Genomic DNA, 13,591 nt, shown 5'->3' on the forward strand with positions numbered 1-13,591 from the left:
TTGCATATATATATATTTTTTTTTCTTTCAAATTTTAAAATCTAATTTCATTCAATCTTTCATTAAAAAAAAAAAACATTTCATACGACAAAAAAGAAAAAAAAGTGAAATTACATTAGAATGTTCAGAGAAAGACGATCAAACAATTCCCACCAGACGGGAAGGAAGAACGCAAATCAAAAGGTTGTTTAATTGAAGGATTTGAATGAAGAAGTGAGACTCCCTTTTCTCCTTAATCTCATCAACAAATCTCCAACCAGTGGAATTATTGGCTTTTTCTTTACCTTTTTCTTCTCCTTTTTCCCTCCAAATCTCAATATCTGAGCCAATGGCTCTGTTCTCCTCATTTCTTCTTCTATCCTTCCACTCTCACATCCCATTGTGATTCTTCTCGTCGCCACAGCTTTCGCCGCCGCCGCCGCCTCCGCTTCCGCCTCAGCCAAGTTCGACATGTTCTTATGCAGCTCTGCATTCAGTGAAGCCAATGCCACTTCTGTATCTTCTTCCCTTTCCTTCAACAACCTCAACTCTTCCTTAGTCTCCTCCAGCTCTGCCTCAAGTTTCTTCAGTGTATCCAACACTTCATGTTCTTTCTCTTCCTTTAGTGTTGTTGTGGAGCTTAACAAAGAATCCCATGTGCCTGTTTCAGCCAATGGGGCATTGGGACATGGCTTTGGCAACGACGAGTAAGCTTCTTCGACTAGAAGACGTTCGCCAAACACTGCAACGGCTTCTTTGACAGAGCGGAAGGGGCGGGAGGTGTCAACAATGGAGGCAGAGCTTTGATTAGGCATTTCAGGGTCTTCCATGGGACGTGTGGGGAGAGGGTGTGGGAGGATATGGTGTATTTGATGATTGGTTAGGTGGGAGAATTGAGGTCTTTGCTTTAGCTTTAAACGTAAAGAGAGAGAGAAGGGGGGATGGCTGTTGTTTCAAGGTTAAGACAAAAAAAAAACATCACCATCATGCTGTGTGGGGAAGATGGTGGTCGAAAATGACCAGCCAACAGATAGAGAGGTGGAGGTTATAACATAATATGAAGCTATGAAAGTAAGAAAAGGAATGAAGCTAAACAAGCATTATTGTCAGCACATAATCAAACATGGGTCAGTGACATACCTCTCTCCATGGCTGCAACGGATTTAGCAGTTCATTAAGCAGCTGCTTTTGGTTGGTTGTAGTTGAATCTCCAAATATTTGATTTTCTGGTACAGCAGCAGGTCCAATGTCCACTGTAGCTTAAATGTATACTCTTTCTTGCCTTCTACATCAAGTAATGGCTCCATCTTTATATGGAAACTCCAACTACAAATTTCGAGTGAAATTAAGACAATTTCATAGAGAGTTTGTGAGATCTCAAATTGGTTGGGGAGGAGAATAAAACATTCTTTGTAAGAGTGCGACAACCTCTTTCTAACAGACGCGTTTTAAAATTTTTGAGGGAAAGCCCGAAAGGGGAAGCTTAGTGTGGGATCCCACATTGTTTGGGGGAGGAGAATGAAACACCCTTTATAAGGGTGTGGAAACCTTTACCACCCTTGAGGGGAAACCCAAAAGGAAAAATCTAAAGAAGACAATATATGCTAGCAGTGGGCTTGGGCTGTTACACTTAAAGAGGACAAAGGCTATTACACTTAAAAGGACAATATCAACAATGAGTTTAGGCTGTTACAAATGGTATCAGAACCAAACATTGGGTGAGGAGGCTGAAACCTCAAAGGGGGTGGCCACGAGACGGTGTGCTAACAAGGGCGCTAGACCCCGAAAGGAGGTAGATTAGGGGAGGGGGGAGTCTCATATTGATTGGAGAAGGAAATGAGTGCCAGTGTCTTCACTGGGCCCCCAAGTCCCCAAGGGGTGGATTGTGGAAACCTCTTCTTAGTAGATGCTGGCCCCAAAGAGAACAACATTTATTAGCGGTGGGCTTGAGCCGTTGCAGAACTTCTCTTTGTATGACATCAAATCTTTGTATGACATCAAAGCTTGCCAAAGCAAAACTACAATGCAGAGCTTCTGTGAAAAGAAAATGGCAGGAACAACAAATAAAGGAGTAACCAGAGATCAAGTTTATTTCTTTAGTAACAGTCGATCCATGAAAAGTTGGACAAACAATAAGTTACATTACTAGTTCCCAATATTTCCGAATAAACAACAGTAAATGTAATTCTACCCTTTTCCCCATTTTATTTTCAATTGAATGGTAACTTAATATTATTAATACTTGCTAACAACAACAAATTCTATCTTTTACGTGAACCTCCAGGCATGAGATATTTATATTTCTTAAAGAGTAATGAGAGAGCTGGGCGCACCATTGGCCATGTTGTGATAATGGCAATGTAAGCGAGCAGCCAGAATGATCTTCCACTCCGGCGTGCAAGACAATCTGTGCATTTCCTTGCAGGAGTTGTGGCCTGTGTTGGGTTTGGATCCTTTTCTTCACTGCGCTCTGGTTGGTCATTCTTCTTCCTAACATGGTCAGCCTCTTCTTTGTCCAAAATGACTTCGGCGCTTGTACTAACGTTGGCCGTTTCCTGGTTCGATAAGTCTTGCATAGTATCATCTGTTTGCTCATCACCTACAGCAGTAACCATTCCATCTTCCAAAACGCTCACGTAAGGACCTTGATCGATGGAAAAGCTCGGAGTAGGAGCTGTTGTCTTTCGCATCTGCAAGGAAGTATAAGTTGTATGAGGCTAGATTACATAGAAATAGAAGCCTTCTCATACATTAATGGGTTAAAAAGATCCAATGGCTTGTTGACGGAGGGATGGGAGAGCCAAAAATTTCAAATATGAAAGGGATTGCAACCAAGAGAGAGCTCCTACTTCTAAGACAACGGGAAAATGTTCAAAGATGATCCTTTCTTCTGGAGAGTATCAAAGTGGATGAATCTAGCATTCCACTTGTTTGAGGTGAAAAATACCTCAGCAGGATAAAAAACGGGAGATTCTGATATGTTTGACCAAATATAACATCCATTTTAAACAGGAATATCATCAAGAGAGAGATCTCGGATGACCTTGCTAAAAAGACCGATTATCGAGCGTAGCCAAACAAACTTGACGGTGGAACGATCAATAGAAGAGCTCCGGTTCTTGGAGGAAAACAATATCAAAGCTGGTATCAAGGAAAGAATTTTTAATCTTCTGCCTTGCACCAGAGCTGCAAATGCTCCAACTTAGAAGCTTCATGGACAACTGGAAGGTTGTCATATTGATGAAATAAGGTTTTCAAACTCTCTGTTTGTCCAGCCAACATGCTTTTTGGTGCTTTTCTTGGTCAGCTTTCATTTGGTAATTGGCATTATACATAAGCCAAGTTTTTGAAATGAATGCCAAGCCACCAATACATTTCACTTATGTTAGGAACCAGGCTTAGCAGTGTGGATCATATTAGTAGAGATATATAGGCAGAGTGAGGTAAGTTGTCAATGACAAGTGAAAGGTAGGGGAAGTGGGAGGGTTCTAAAAATGCATCTGCTAGGAATAAGTTTTCACACCTTTATAAAAAATGTTTCGTTCTCTTCTCTAATCAATGTGGGATCTCATAATCCACCCCTTGGGGGCCTAGGCTGGCACACCGCTTTGGCTCTGATACCATTGTAACGGCCCAAGCCCACCGCTAGCAGATATTGTCCGCTCTGGCCCATTATGTTTCGTCAGCCTCACAGTTTTTAAAATACGTTTGTTAGGAAGAGGTTTCCACACCTTAATAAGAAATCTTTCATTCTCCTCTCCAACTAATGTGAGATCTTACTGGTTAAAAGTTATTAGATTAGATAATCCTTTCATTCTGATTCATGAATTCTCTTTCAATGTACCTGAGCACTAAATGCTATAAATTTAATTATGGTCATGTTACTGCACCTGCTTTATTACACCAATGTACGAGCTGGAATGTAGGACGCCGAGGAATTCATCGACAGCCCTTGCCCACCTACACGACATGATTTTACACGACGAATCACAATTAGATGACCCTAATTCCAAGTTTGCTAATGAATGTTAAGCTGCAAGATAAGATCTAATGAGACTTCTAAGTAATCAGCCAATCATTTTATATTTTATTTTATTTACATTTTATGCATAATCACCCACAATGAAAGCATACGGTACATCAAGACTTCAAAATCCAAAAATTCCTTTTTCCCAGTACAATTTACAAATGGGAGGACGTGTATATTACCACAGGCTGTTGGCAGTTATCCCTTCATAGAAACCTAGATGTCCTCCATGCGGTGTCGTTGCTAGAACGACATTCCTATTTGCCCTGTAAATAGTTAATCAACCAGGGTTATCCAAATTCCAAAAAGGATAGGATTAGGCAAGTGGAATAATTATACATTAAAAAATATTATGGTGCATTCTCACAAATGATTTATTTTCAGAAGAAAATGAAAATGTTATTCCTTTCAAAATCACGGATTTGTGAATAGTAATTCCAAATAATTTCTTTTGTGAATGACTAATAAAATAAATCACAATTTTTTAAAAACAGTTCTGAAAACAAAAATAGAAAACTGTTTTCAGAAGTTCTGATAACTATAGCAGAACAGCTTATAACTATTGAGCACAATTTTTAAAAAAAGTTCTGAAAAAAAAAAAAAAGGAAGTGCTTACAAGCATGAAATAAGTCCTACCTACACTCGTCCCATGGAATGGCTTCTTTTGTGCAAACCGGATCATCCAAAGCACTAATGCATAGAAGTGGCACTGCTACATTTCCCACATAGGTAGCACTAGTGGCGTGCCTGTAAAATGCATCCACGGTCTGGGAAAGAACAGAAACATGTTTTAGCATTTACGACGTAATTGAAAACATAAGGGCCTTTTGGGTTTACATTAAAAAAGAGAGAAAAGAACTGTATGGAAAGATACTTCCGTTCATAGATTTTCATTTATTCTTCCATATATTAATTTCAAATTATAACACGCATGAATCAAATTAAACCTAAGCGATGATTATAATGAATCGTTAATATGAAAAACACACTGAATCTAATTTACTACTTCCTGTTTTTTATGCCTTGAAAGCTGTTTTTAAAAAATTATCGGTAAATCTATGCATTTTTCCTTTTTCTTACATGAATTGTTATTTGAAATTAGGAAAAAGTCCATTTATATTCCAAACTTTGAGGTTGTATCAATTAAAGTCTCAAATTAATAATGGTATCAATTTAAGAAAATCCACTATCAGTGATTCTATTTAAAATCAATTCAAAATTACTTAAATAAAATTATTTCACCCAAAATCCTACTAGAATAGCAAGAAAAACAATCACGTAATTCTTCCTAGATAAGTGAAGAAAAATAGATGAAAAAACACTTGTATTAATAAAATCTACTATCCATTTGAATCCAATATTCTTCTATGATATTACCTTAAACTATGCATTTAGAACAGTCTTATGTACCTATGAAAATTATGGATCAACAATTTTATCTTAACCGATCGTCTAAATTGATTTAGTTATAAAATAGTACAGATTGATTTTTTCGAGTTCAACATCACTTGGTCGAGAGAGTATGTATAAATGAGTTGAACTATGTTCAAATTATCCAATCAAATTAAGTATTCAGAATGTGTTTTACCTCAAAATTTCCAAGGATGCGTGTGGCATAGTTGTCAAAATCACGAATCGAACGTGACTGCCATGAAGCAAGAAGAAAATATTAATATATATAATATGGATTATGGTTAGACAAAAAAAAAAAAAAAATACAAATACAAATAAAAAATCTTATGTGATACGATTGTAAAGGTCTGTCTTAATTTCCATTTAAAATCACAAAAGAAGTGAGTAGGAGTCCTGAAGTTGAATGTCACAAGCCTTACTTGCAGGACCTTAAAATACTACTCCGATCTAATGCATCCAATGGGTGGGGTAAATAAATTAGACCTACAGATATGAGCCGCATGTATCAAGCCTTATAATAATTTTTCGTCAGATGAAATTAAATGGAACTTATAGTCTTGTATTCCTCACATAAGGCAGCCCAATAAGTTGTTTTGTTAATATTAAATATTTTAAAAGACCAAAGCAGAATAGACAGAAATCTTGGTCGTGCATAAATTTCAGACCAATTTAAAGTGATGAGCTAATGTTGAGACATCAACGAGGTGTCCATCAGAAGATAATCATGTCAGAGCTAGCAAAGTTTAAGATGCATGACTTTAAATATTTTCATGCTAAAGTACGATGTAACAGAGTCAAGGACCTTCTTAATGGATTCCCACTCCGTAAGTTGAGATAAGTTGGATCGATGCCTGCAGGGAAATATAATATAAGTTGGAAAGATATTAATGTTATCTCATGCTTAATAGTTAAAGTAGTAAAGCACTCTAAGTTATCATGTCAATGGGTACGAAAAAATCATATTAAGGTAAAAAAAAAGGTTTATACGTACAATAACGCAAAATCTTGTAAGCCGATAGCCAAAGCTTTATTATAAAAACTCTGAACAAGCCTGCGATTAATAAACCTGTCGCATATCTACAGAAGGGAACGGCATGGGAATTGTGTTAGGCGATTAAAAAGAGCATAGAAGATTGGTTTTTATAACTACACTGACAATATGACGAGCTTCACACACACATCGAGTCCTGAGAGAAAGGAGTGAAACTTTGATTGTATTGAGAAACAACAGTCATGGCTATAAAATAAACTGAACGATTCTAATATTTCATCTGTTTCACATGTATAGAAGGAAAAGTAGAAAGTAAATTGATATCAGCCCATCATGTCTCCAGACTGTAATGACCTCACTTTTGCTACAAACCTGAGAGCAACTTTCACACAAATTCTTCTTAGAAAGAGACGCATGTCGGTTAAAGAAAAGAGGCGTAATTGGCATATCCATTAAAAGATCTTGAGATCAATTCAATGGCCTCTTTACACATGCTATATGAATGAGCATCACAATGAAGGGAAAAGAACATGCACCTAATTTGAAGTACCTATTGGTAAGAAAGTAAACTATTCAAGATAATAAATAAGATAGGTTCTATTATACCACCAAAATAACTAGATTGCCTTAAGAATATTGGGAAAAAGAAATGATTCTTAACGAATGCTGTTAAGTTGAAAAATCTTCACACCGTAAAGAAATATAATGCATCAATTAGATTATGCAGAACACAATTGGCATACTAACCAACAGATCCCATGGCGAGCAAATAGCTGCAGCACCGGAAATAGGGACATTGGCACCATCCTCTCCAAGGTATTTTACCTGAAGGAAGCAGTACATGTTGAAATTGGAAAAAAAGAAAAATTCTACCAACAAAATGTTCACGAAAAAGCTGAAGATTTGTTGGACCAGAAATTCTACCGACGGCAAACTTCAATGGTTTAATTGTTGAGATTGAAAACTCAAGAACCCAAATGCCACATAAGTGAACCAAAGCGTCATTTTACCGACATTTAAATATTTATTATGAATTTTATTAGTTTAAAATGATAAATAATTCTTTTATATATTTTTAAAAGAGCCTGAACATGAAAAGAACAAGAAACTAGATTTGTTATTTCCAAGCTAATAGATAATTTGGGAAAAATTCTTAAAAAATAAACAAGAAATAGGAACAATTTCCAAACACTTACGTTTCACAAACATGGTTAACAAGAAATAATAGACAGTCACCAAATAACTCCTTAATAACCAAGATTACGAAATAATCAAAGTTAGAAAAGAACAAAAACAATAAAGATTTCTACGGTTCGCAACAACTTTTCCCATTGATCCCAAAACCATTTCCAGCTTCTTAAAATATTATAACCTTCATAAGCTTAGCAATCCAAAAGAATTTAGGAGCAAATTTGAGCCTATCCTACCTTTTTACGCCTGTTGGCTTCATGATAAAATCCAATTCAGTCAAGAAAACATGAATTCATAATGTGTTTAATAGGTAAATACTTATACCAGAACGTTTGCGCCAATACTAGTTCCAACAACAAACAGAGGAGATTCTGGATGTTGACTATGAATATGGCCAACCACGCTCCTTATATCCTCTGTCCATCCAGCATTATAGACACGTTCAGACTGAGCATACCAAGGAGAATCAAGATTTCAGATAAATAAGATAAATCACATATATATAGAATTCCATAATAAAAATATAAACATATATCATCCGGAAAATAGTGCATCCACACAAGTTTTTCGAAGTGTTTTTTATTTATTTAGTTATTTTAAATAAATACTTTTGATCCTCTGAAATCATCGAAGAAACTATACTAAACAAACTTTTAAATTATTAATTTTTCAGAGATACTTCTAGAAAAAAATTATTTTACTTGCACAACATTTTTTTTTTCACAAGTTCTAAATTTGGGAAAAGGAAAGGAAGCCAGAGGCAGTAGCTTTCATTAAAGAGGTGATTACCATTTAAACCCAACCCTTTCTTCCCCAAGACCTTATCCAAGAAACTCCAATCAACATGTACTAAATCTGTTAAAACTAATCAATAAAAAGATATAATGAGCAAATTTGCAGACTACACAAGTATTCAAAATCATTTTTAAAACACAAATCACAGAGGTATAATTTGCAATTATCTCTTGAATAGGTAAGTTGAAACTGAGAGGAAGGTATGTTTCAGCATTTGTCAAAATGTCCAGCGTCTCCATTTTAAGGTTAACGCCATTCCTACAGTTAAACTTAATAGCAATCTTACAGTTAGTGATATGCCGCCAAGACCACGATGATTGCTCACAACGACATTCCATCCACGGTTGGATATCCTGAATGCCAAATGCTTGATGTACTGCAGAAAGTGCAAACCTTCTTGAGCCCAACAAAACAACCATTAAAGAGTCTAAAGAAAAGCACTGGCCAAATGCTAAAGGTGAAAATGTTTTATGATAGACACCGTGTTATGCACTTACATCTGATTTCATCATTTATTTTCTTACTCCAAATTCGAGTTGTTATTATAGATGTAACAAGAAAAACGAAAAAGAAATTATATTGCATCATTATCATAGTTTCAATAATTCCTTTCATATTCTCCCAAATAAAAAATTCTACATCAAGACATCTAACAATTAGAATAGATGATTTTGTTTCAATTTGGCATCACCATACTCCTGTATTCCTGTAATTTTATCTGTTTAATGAAAGATTTTTCATGAGGAAGAATGTGTGACTCTTGGTCATCGATGCGTTATATCAAACATTTCATGATTTTATTGAAACTACCCTCCTATGTATAACTACTTGCAGTAGCCTTCTGAATGATGATATATTTTCCTGTCTCCTCGACTCTGGTATGCACATGACATTTCAAACGGACAAAGCTAATAGTTATTTTGATACCCTTTTATATTTCACATTGGCGTACATGTCATCTGTCACGACTATAATTGACATGAACTGTAGAAAATAACCATCAACGGGAATAATACTGTGGCATCTCAAATAAAAGCCCTACCCTGTGCAAACATGTACATCCGGGGAAAAAGAAGAAGAAGAAAAAGGAAATCGTTTGGGAAATTTGGGAAATAAGATTAAATAAAATTAGCATATAAGTTGGAAAATGAAATATAACTTACAGCTGCAGATGAATCACTGGTTAATCCTGGAATAACTATAACGGTTGGTGTTTTCTCATTGTCAGGAGTGTTAACATTCACGCCAAAGGCAGCATATTTAACTGCACAAGTGGGTAAAATTAGGGAAGTATCCAATAACACATATCACTTGATTACTGAAAAATCTTGACAGCTTTTAGCATCCGATACGTGAAATTCAGCATGGATTAAGTGGATTTAAACTTTACTCCTTTGGTTTGCAAGAGATTTATACCTCTTCTAGAAAGACTTCCACACTAAGACTTAAAATTTAGCAATTTGTCTTATGAGATCGAAAGAAAAATAGCATTAACTGACTGCCTATTATTTATGAAAGAATTGATAGAAACCCACTAATGGAAAATAGAACATGATTTGTGAGTCAGCTTATTACTATTTTTTTTACGTAAGGTTTAAAAGAACACAAAAGACCAGTGAAAATGATACTGTAGCTGATAATTTTGAAACAGGCCCATAAAAATTGAATAAAAATGTGGGTGAAAGTTCAAAAGTAATTGGGACTACATTTCAAGTTTGCAATGTCTAGCACTGAAAGCACGAGTTGGTATCCGAATAGTATAAAGTTTGTCGTTGTTTTATTAATATTTGACCAATGCCTACTCTTTGAAGATATTTCTATAATATTTTAAGGGTCAAGTTTAATAAGTTGTGATGAGAAACCTAGAAGTAAAATCATTCCTACCCAGGGCATTAGACAGAGGGATCCACTTTCTCCTTTCCTTTTTATTTTGGACTCTGATTGTCTTAGCTGGTAGTAATAGCATTGCGACTCATCCTATTGCACTGGTAGTAATAGATATTTCTATGATACTTCTCTAGAAAATCTATTTTCTCCTTTATATTTAAATATAATATATTAAATATTAATTTGAATACTTCAAATTTTCAATTAAATTGAACCTTTTAGTATTACTATGAGCTAGCAAGGGGACCTTATTGACCTACAGATTACAAGCTCTAATGATACAAAATTAATTAATTAAACTATTTAATCAATCAATTTTCATTCATTAACTATAGGTCACTAAATTATAGACTTAGAGATGCATTCTGATGCATTGTAGGACAAGTTATGTCTATTGTTATAATCATTACAAACAAGTCAATCATTCACGAGTGTTCATAGTTACAGCTTGGTCAAAAGTCCGTTTGTCTCTGTAATTATATCTTTCATTTTAAGTACCACTAATTCTCTAATGAACAATTTATTTATGATCCAAGATCTTTGAGTTAGCTTTAGTTTTGGTTATAAATTTTAGCAAGAGTTAGATTTTGGGGGGTACGCATCAGCAAGGCCAAAATGGATTGGGACACTGAACTTTGGTTGTAGATGAGGTACATGGCCGTCTACTTATCTTGGTGTTTTTTGGGCGGAAATGCGAAACTCTTCTTTATGGCAGCCTATTATTGAAAAGCATGACTCCATAGTTGGAAATATGCCTTTATTTCCAAAGGCAGAAGACATATCCTTATTCAAGCTATTCTTTCAAGTATGCATACTTATGACCTCTGGTTGTTTAAATTACCAACGAAGGTCGTCAAAACTCTGGATAAACTTATCGAAGTTTTTCTTTGGAAAGGTTCCAACTGGGAGAAAACTCATCTTCCTCAACTCTAGGGAGGTTTGGGTATCGGCGATTTCCAGTTTCAAAATATGACTCTTTTAGCTAAGTGGAATTGGAGATTTTTGCATGAATACGGTGCCCTTTGGCGAAATACTATTGCTGGTAATATTATCAATAAGTGGATAATTAATGGCCAGCAGATATTCAGAGAGCATCTTTTGAACTTCTATTTGCATTTTATTTATTCGACCATTGAACTTGTGACTAACCTTGTTCAACGATGTCTCAAGAATGGGGCTAATACATCTATTGGGCATGATTCCTATCTGAATTGTGGGGTTATTGCTACAACGCCTCCAAGGTTTTTTAGTTGTCTTTTAGCCCCAATATCACAGTTGCAAAGGCTCAAATTAGTTCTCAAGCTGCCACAGGGCTTACATTGGCATCGGAATCTTAATGATTTAGGTGATTGAATGGTTTAGTGTCTCCTATCTTCTTTCACCAGTTATTTTAGGGTCTGCAGATGATTTCTGGATTTGGCCCTTGGATTCCACTAGAGTTTTTACAGACAAATCTTATGACTCATGGCGTGTGATGTGTTTTTCTCACTCAGAGCATCCTTCTTATCGCTTCATCCAATATACCTTTTCTTCTCCCTTTCGGGAACCAATGCTATAAGATTTTGGTTGGTCTATGGTTTTGCCAAACCACATATCAGGTATTCTAGCTTATTTTTGTGGGTCATCCCTTTCATGGTGCGGAAAAGACTTTCTGGTTGGCTATAAACTGGGTGTTCTTCTGGGGTGAAAGGGATACAAGAATTTTCGAGAACGTTTTCTCTACTTATGATAACTTTTTGGATCTGTTTTATTTCATATTTTGTATTGGTTTAAACATTTACATCCATTTAGGGATTATAGTCTATCTTCTTTGATTTCCAATTGGAGCTCTTTATGTAATTCACCTTTTGGTGTTGTAAGCTCCTATTTATTTCATTTATAATGGAGGTTGATTCACTTCTCAAAAAGTAAGTTGCGACTTGTGAGTTCTAGGAAAATTAGAATCATAACAGTAAATAAAATGGATCCTTCCGAATTAAGAAAATGACAGGTATATCAATTGACACGACAAGAAAATTTGTTTTATCATCATTCAACACACTTTTAGGAATCTGTTCATGGACGAATATCAATACACGATGCATTACTGAGATCAGAGACAAACAAATAGAGAAAGTAAGAACATTCTTAACTGATGAGCGAAAAATGAAACTTACCATCAGAACTCCTTAGCCAATCCAAAGCAATTGTTCCACCATCAGGTACACGAAATAACTGTCTGGGGTAAAATCATAGGTCTAATTTTATAAAAATGTAGGAGAAGTGTTTAACAGAAAAAGAAAATTAATTCGCAGACGTAATGGTGGTTCCGGTTATACCACAATGAATAGTGTGAGAACAAGCCAAGATGATCCGATAAGATTATTAGGCGCTTATGAACAAGATTTTATTTATAGTATTGAGAAAACAGAAAATTCGATACTTTCGTTTCCTTTTCCCCATTGAGGACTCTTTTCCATTTATATTCAATCTTCTAGAAAATCAGCACACATGTTAAAAGAAAATAGTGTTCATCTCGTTATCTTGATGTCATTCATAGTCACGTTTTAAGCAGTTGAACGTTAGCTGTCTCGGAAAGTCATTATGACAAATAGGTACCGTACAATCCTTGAAATGACCCTTTGGGTAAGGCCTTGACCAATATCTTTCCCAATTCTTTTTGCTTTCTTTCATCCTTCCTTTATTCATATTCTTCAACTTTTTCTTTTTGTTAAAGCCGAAGAGCATCCAAAATAAATGCGAACGGAGATGAAACGAGGAGTGAAAGCAGACCTTTTATAGGAGACAGGAGGAGAACTCCCAAAAATGCTGAGGAAAATAGTCTGCAAATGAGGACTGCAAAGCCATGGAGTTGAGGAGTACCTGCTCCAAAGCAAATCAATAGCATTAAGTAAAGGAGTTAAGAGGGAGGGATCCAGAGAAGAGGAGCAAGCAATCGTAATGACGAAGGAAGAGAAACCTAAAATGCAAAGAACAACAAGAAAAACCTGCCATGAAGAATCCGGCACTTGGAAACAACGGATTGATAGAAGTCGGGGTCGGATGCAGTGATGCAAACGCGGTCGCCTCGGAAGGCGCGGATGAAGTCGTGAAGAAAATGAATCTCGAAGAAATTGTAGAGGAAGACGAGGAAGATGAGGAGGAGCGCAGCGAGAAGGTGAGAGAGGGGAATGAGAGAGAGAGCTGTGAAGAGAAGTTGATAGGCCGAAAGTGGATTGGAGGTGTCGGAGACGGAGCCGGAGGAATCCATGAGAGGCGGAGGCCTGGAAGATCAATAGACCAGAGATCCATGTTTGCTCCTTGGCTGT

At 36.0% G+C, this 13,591-nt stretch overlaps 2 protein-coding genes across 2 annotated transcripts; both read right to left on the reverse strand.

Moving 5' to 3' along the window:
* Positions 1–87: 87 nt before the first annotated feature.
* On the reverse strand, positions 88–1,328 carry LOC111458595 (WEB family protein At3g51220). The gene is made up of 2 exons (XM_023101349.1): positions 1,120–1,328; positions 88–924 (listed from the first exon to the last, which is right to left on the reverse strand). Exon 2 carries the CDS (start codon positions 807–809, stop codon positions 189–191), a length of 621 nt encoding a protein of 206 aa, XP_022957117.1. The 5' UTR covers positions 810–924; positions 1,120–1,328; the 3' UTR covers positions 88–188.
* A 716-nt stretch (positions 1,329–2,044) lies between these two features.
* Positions 2,045–13,591, reverse strand: LOC111458280 (embryogenesis-associated protein EMB8-like). The gene is made up of 14 exons (XM_023100821.1): positions 13,271–13,591; positions 13,056–13,145; positions 12,440–12,501; positions 9,560–9,660; positions 8,683–8,772; positions 7,926–8,048; positions 7,158–7,235; positions 6,411–6,496; positions 6,222–6,270; positions 5,595–5,651; positions 4,643–4,773; positions 4,189–4,272; positions 3,870–3,939; positions 2,045–2,669 (listed from the first exon to the last, which is right to left on the reverse strand). Exons 1-14 carry the CDS (start codon positions 13,531–13,533, stop codon positions 2,241–2,243), a joined length of 1,713 nt encoding a protein of 570 aa, XP_022956589.1. The 5' UTR covers positions 13,534–13,591; the 3' UTR covers positions 2,045–2,240.

This window comes from Cucurbita moschata, unplaced genomic scaffold (assembly GCF_002738365.1).
Source record: "Cucurbita moschata cultivar Rifu unplaced genomic scaffold, Cmos_1.0 Cmo_Scf00021, whole genome shotgun sequence".
NCBI classification, from domain to species: domain Eukaryota; kingdom Viridiplantae; phylum Streptophyta; class Magnoliopsida; order Cucurbitales; family Cucurbitaceae; genus Cucurbita; species Cucurbita moschata.

Coding starts and splice junctions, on each gene's coding strand:
- LOC111458595 (XM_023101349.1), bottom strand. CDS start 809: ATGGAAGACCCTGAAATGCCTAATCAAAGCTCTGCCTCCATTGTTGAC.
- LOC111458280 (XM_023100821.1), bottom strand. CDS start 13,533: ATGGATTCCTCCGGCTCCGTCTCCGACACCTCCAATCCACTTTCGGCC. Junction 8,049..8,682: donor TTGGCGGCATATCACTAACT/GTAAGATTGCTA, acceptor TGGTATGCTCAG/TCTGAACGTGTCTATAATGC. Junction 4,774..5,594: donor GCATCCTTGGAAATTTTGAG/GTAAAACACATT, acceptor GTTCTTTCCCAG/ACCGTGGATGCATTTTACAG.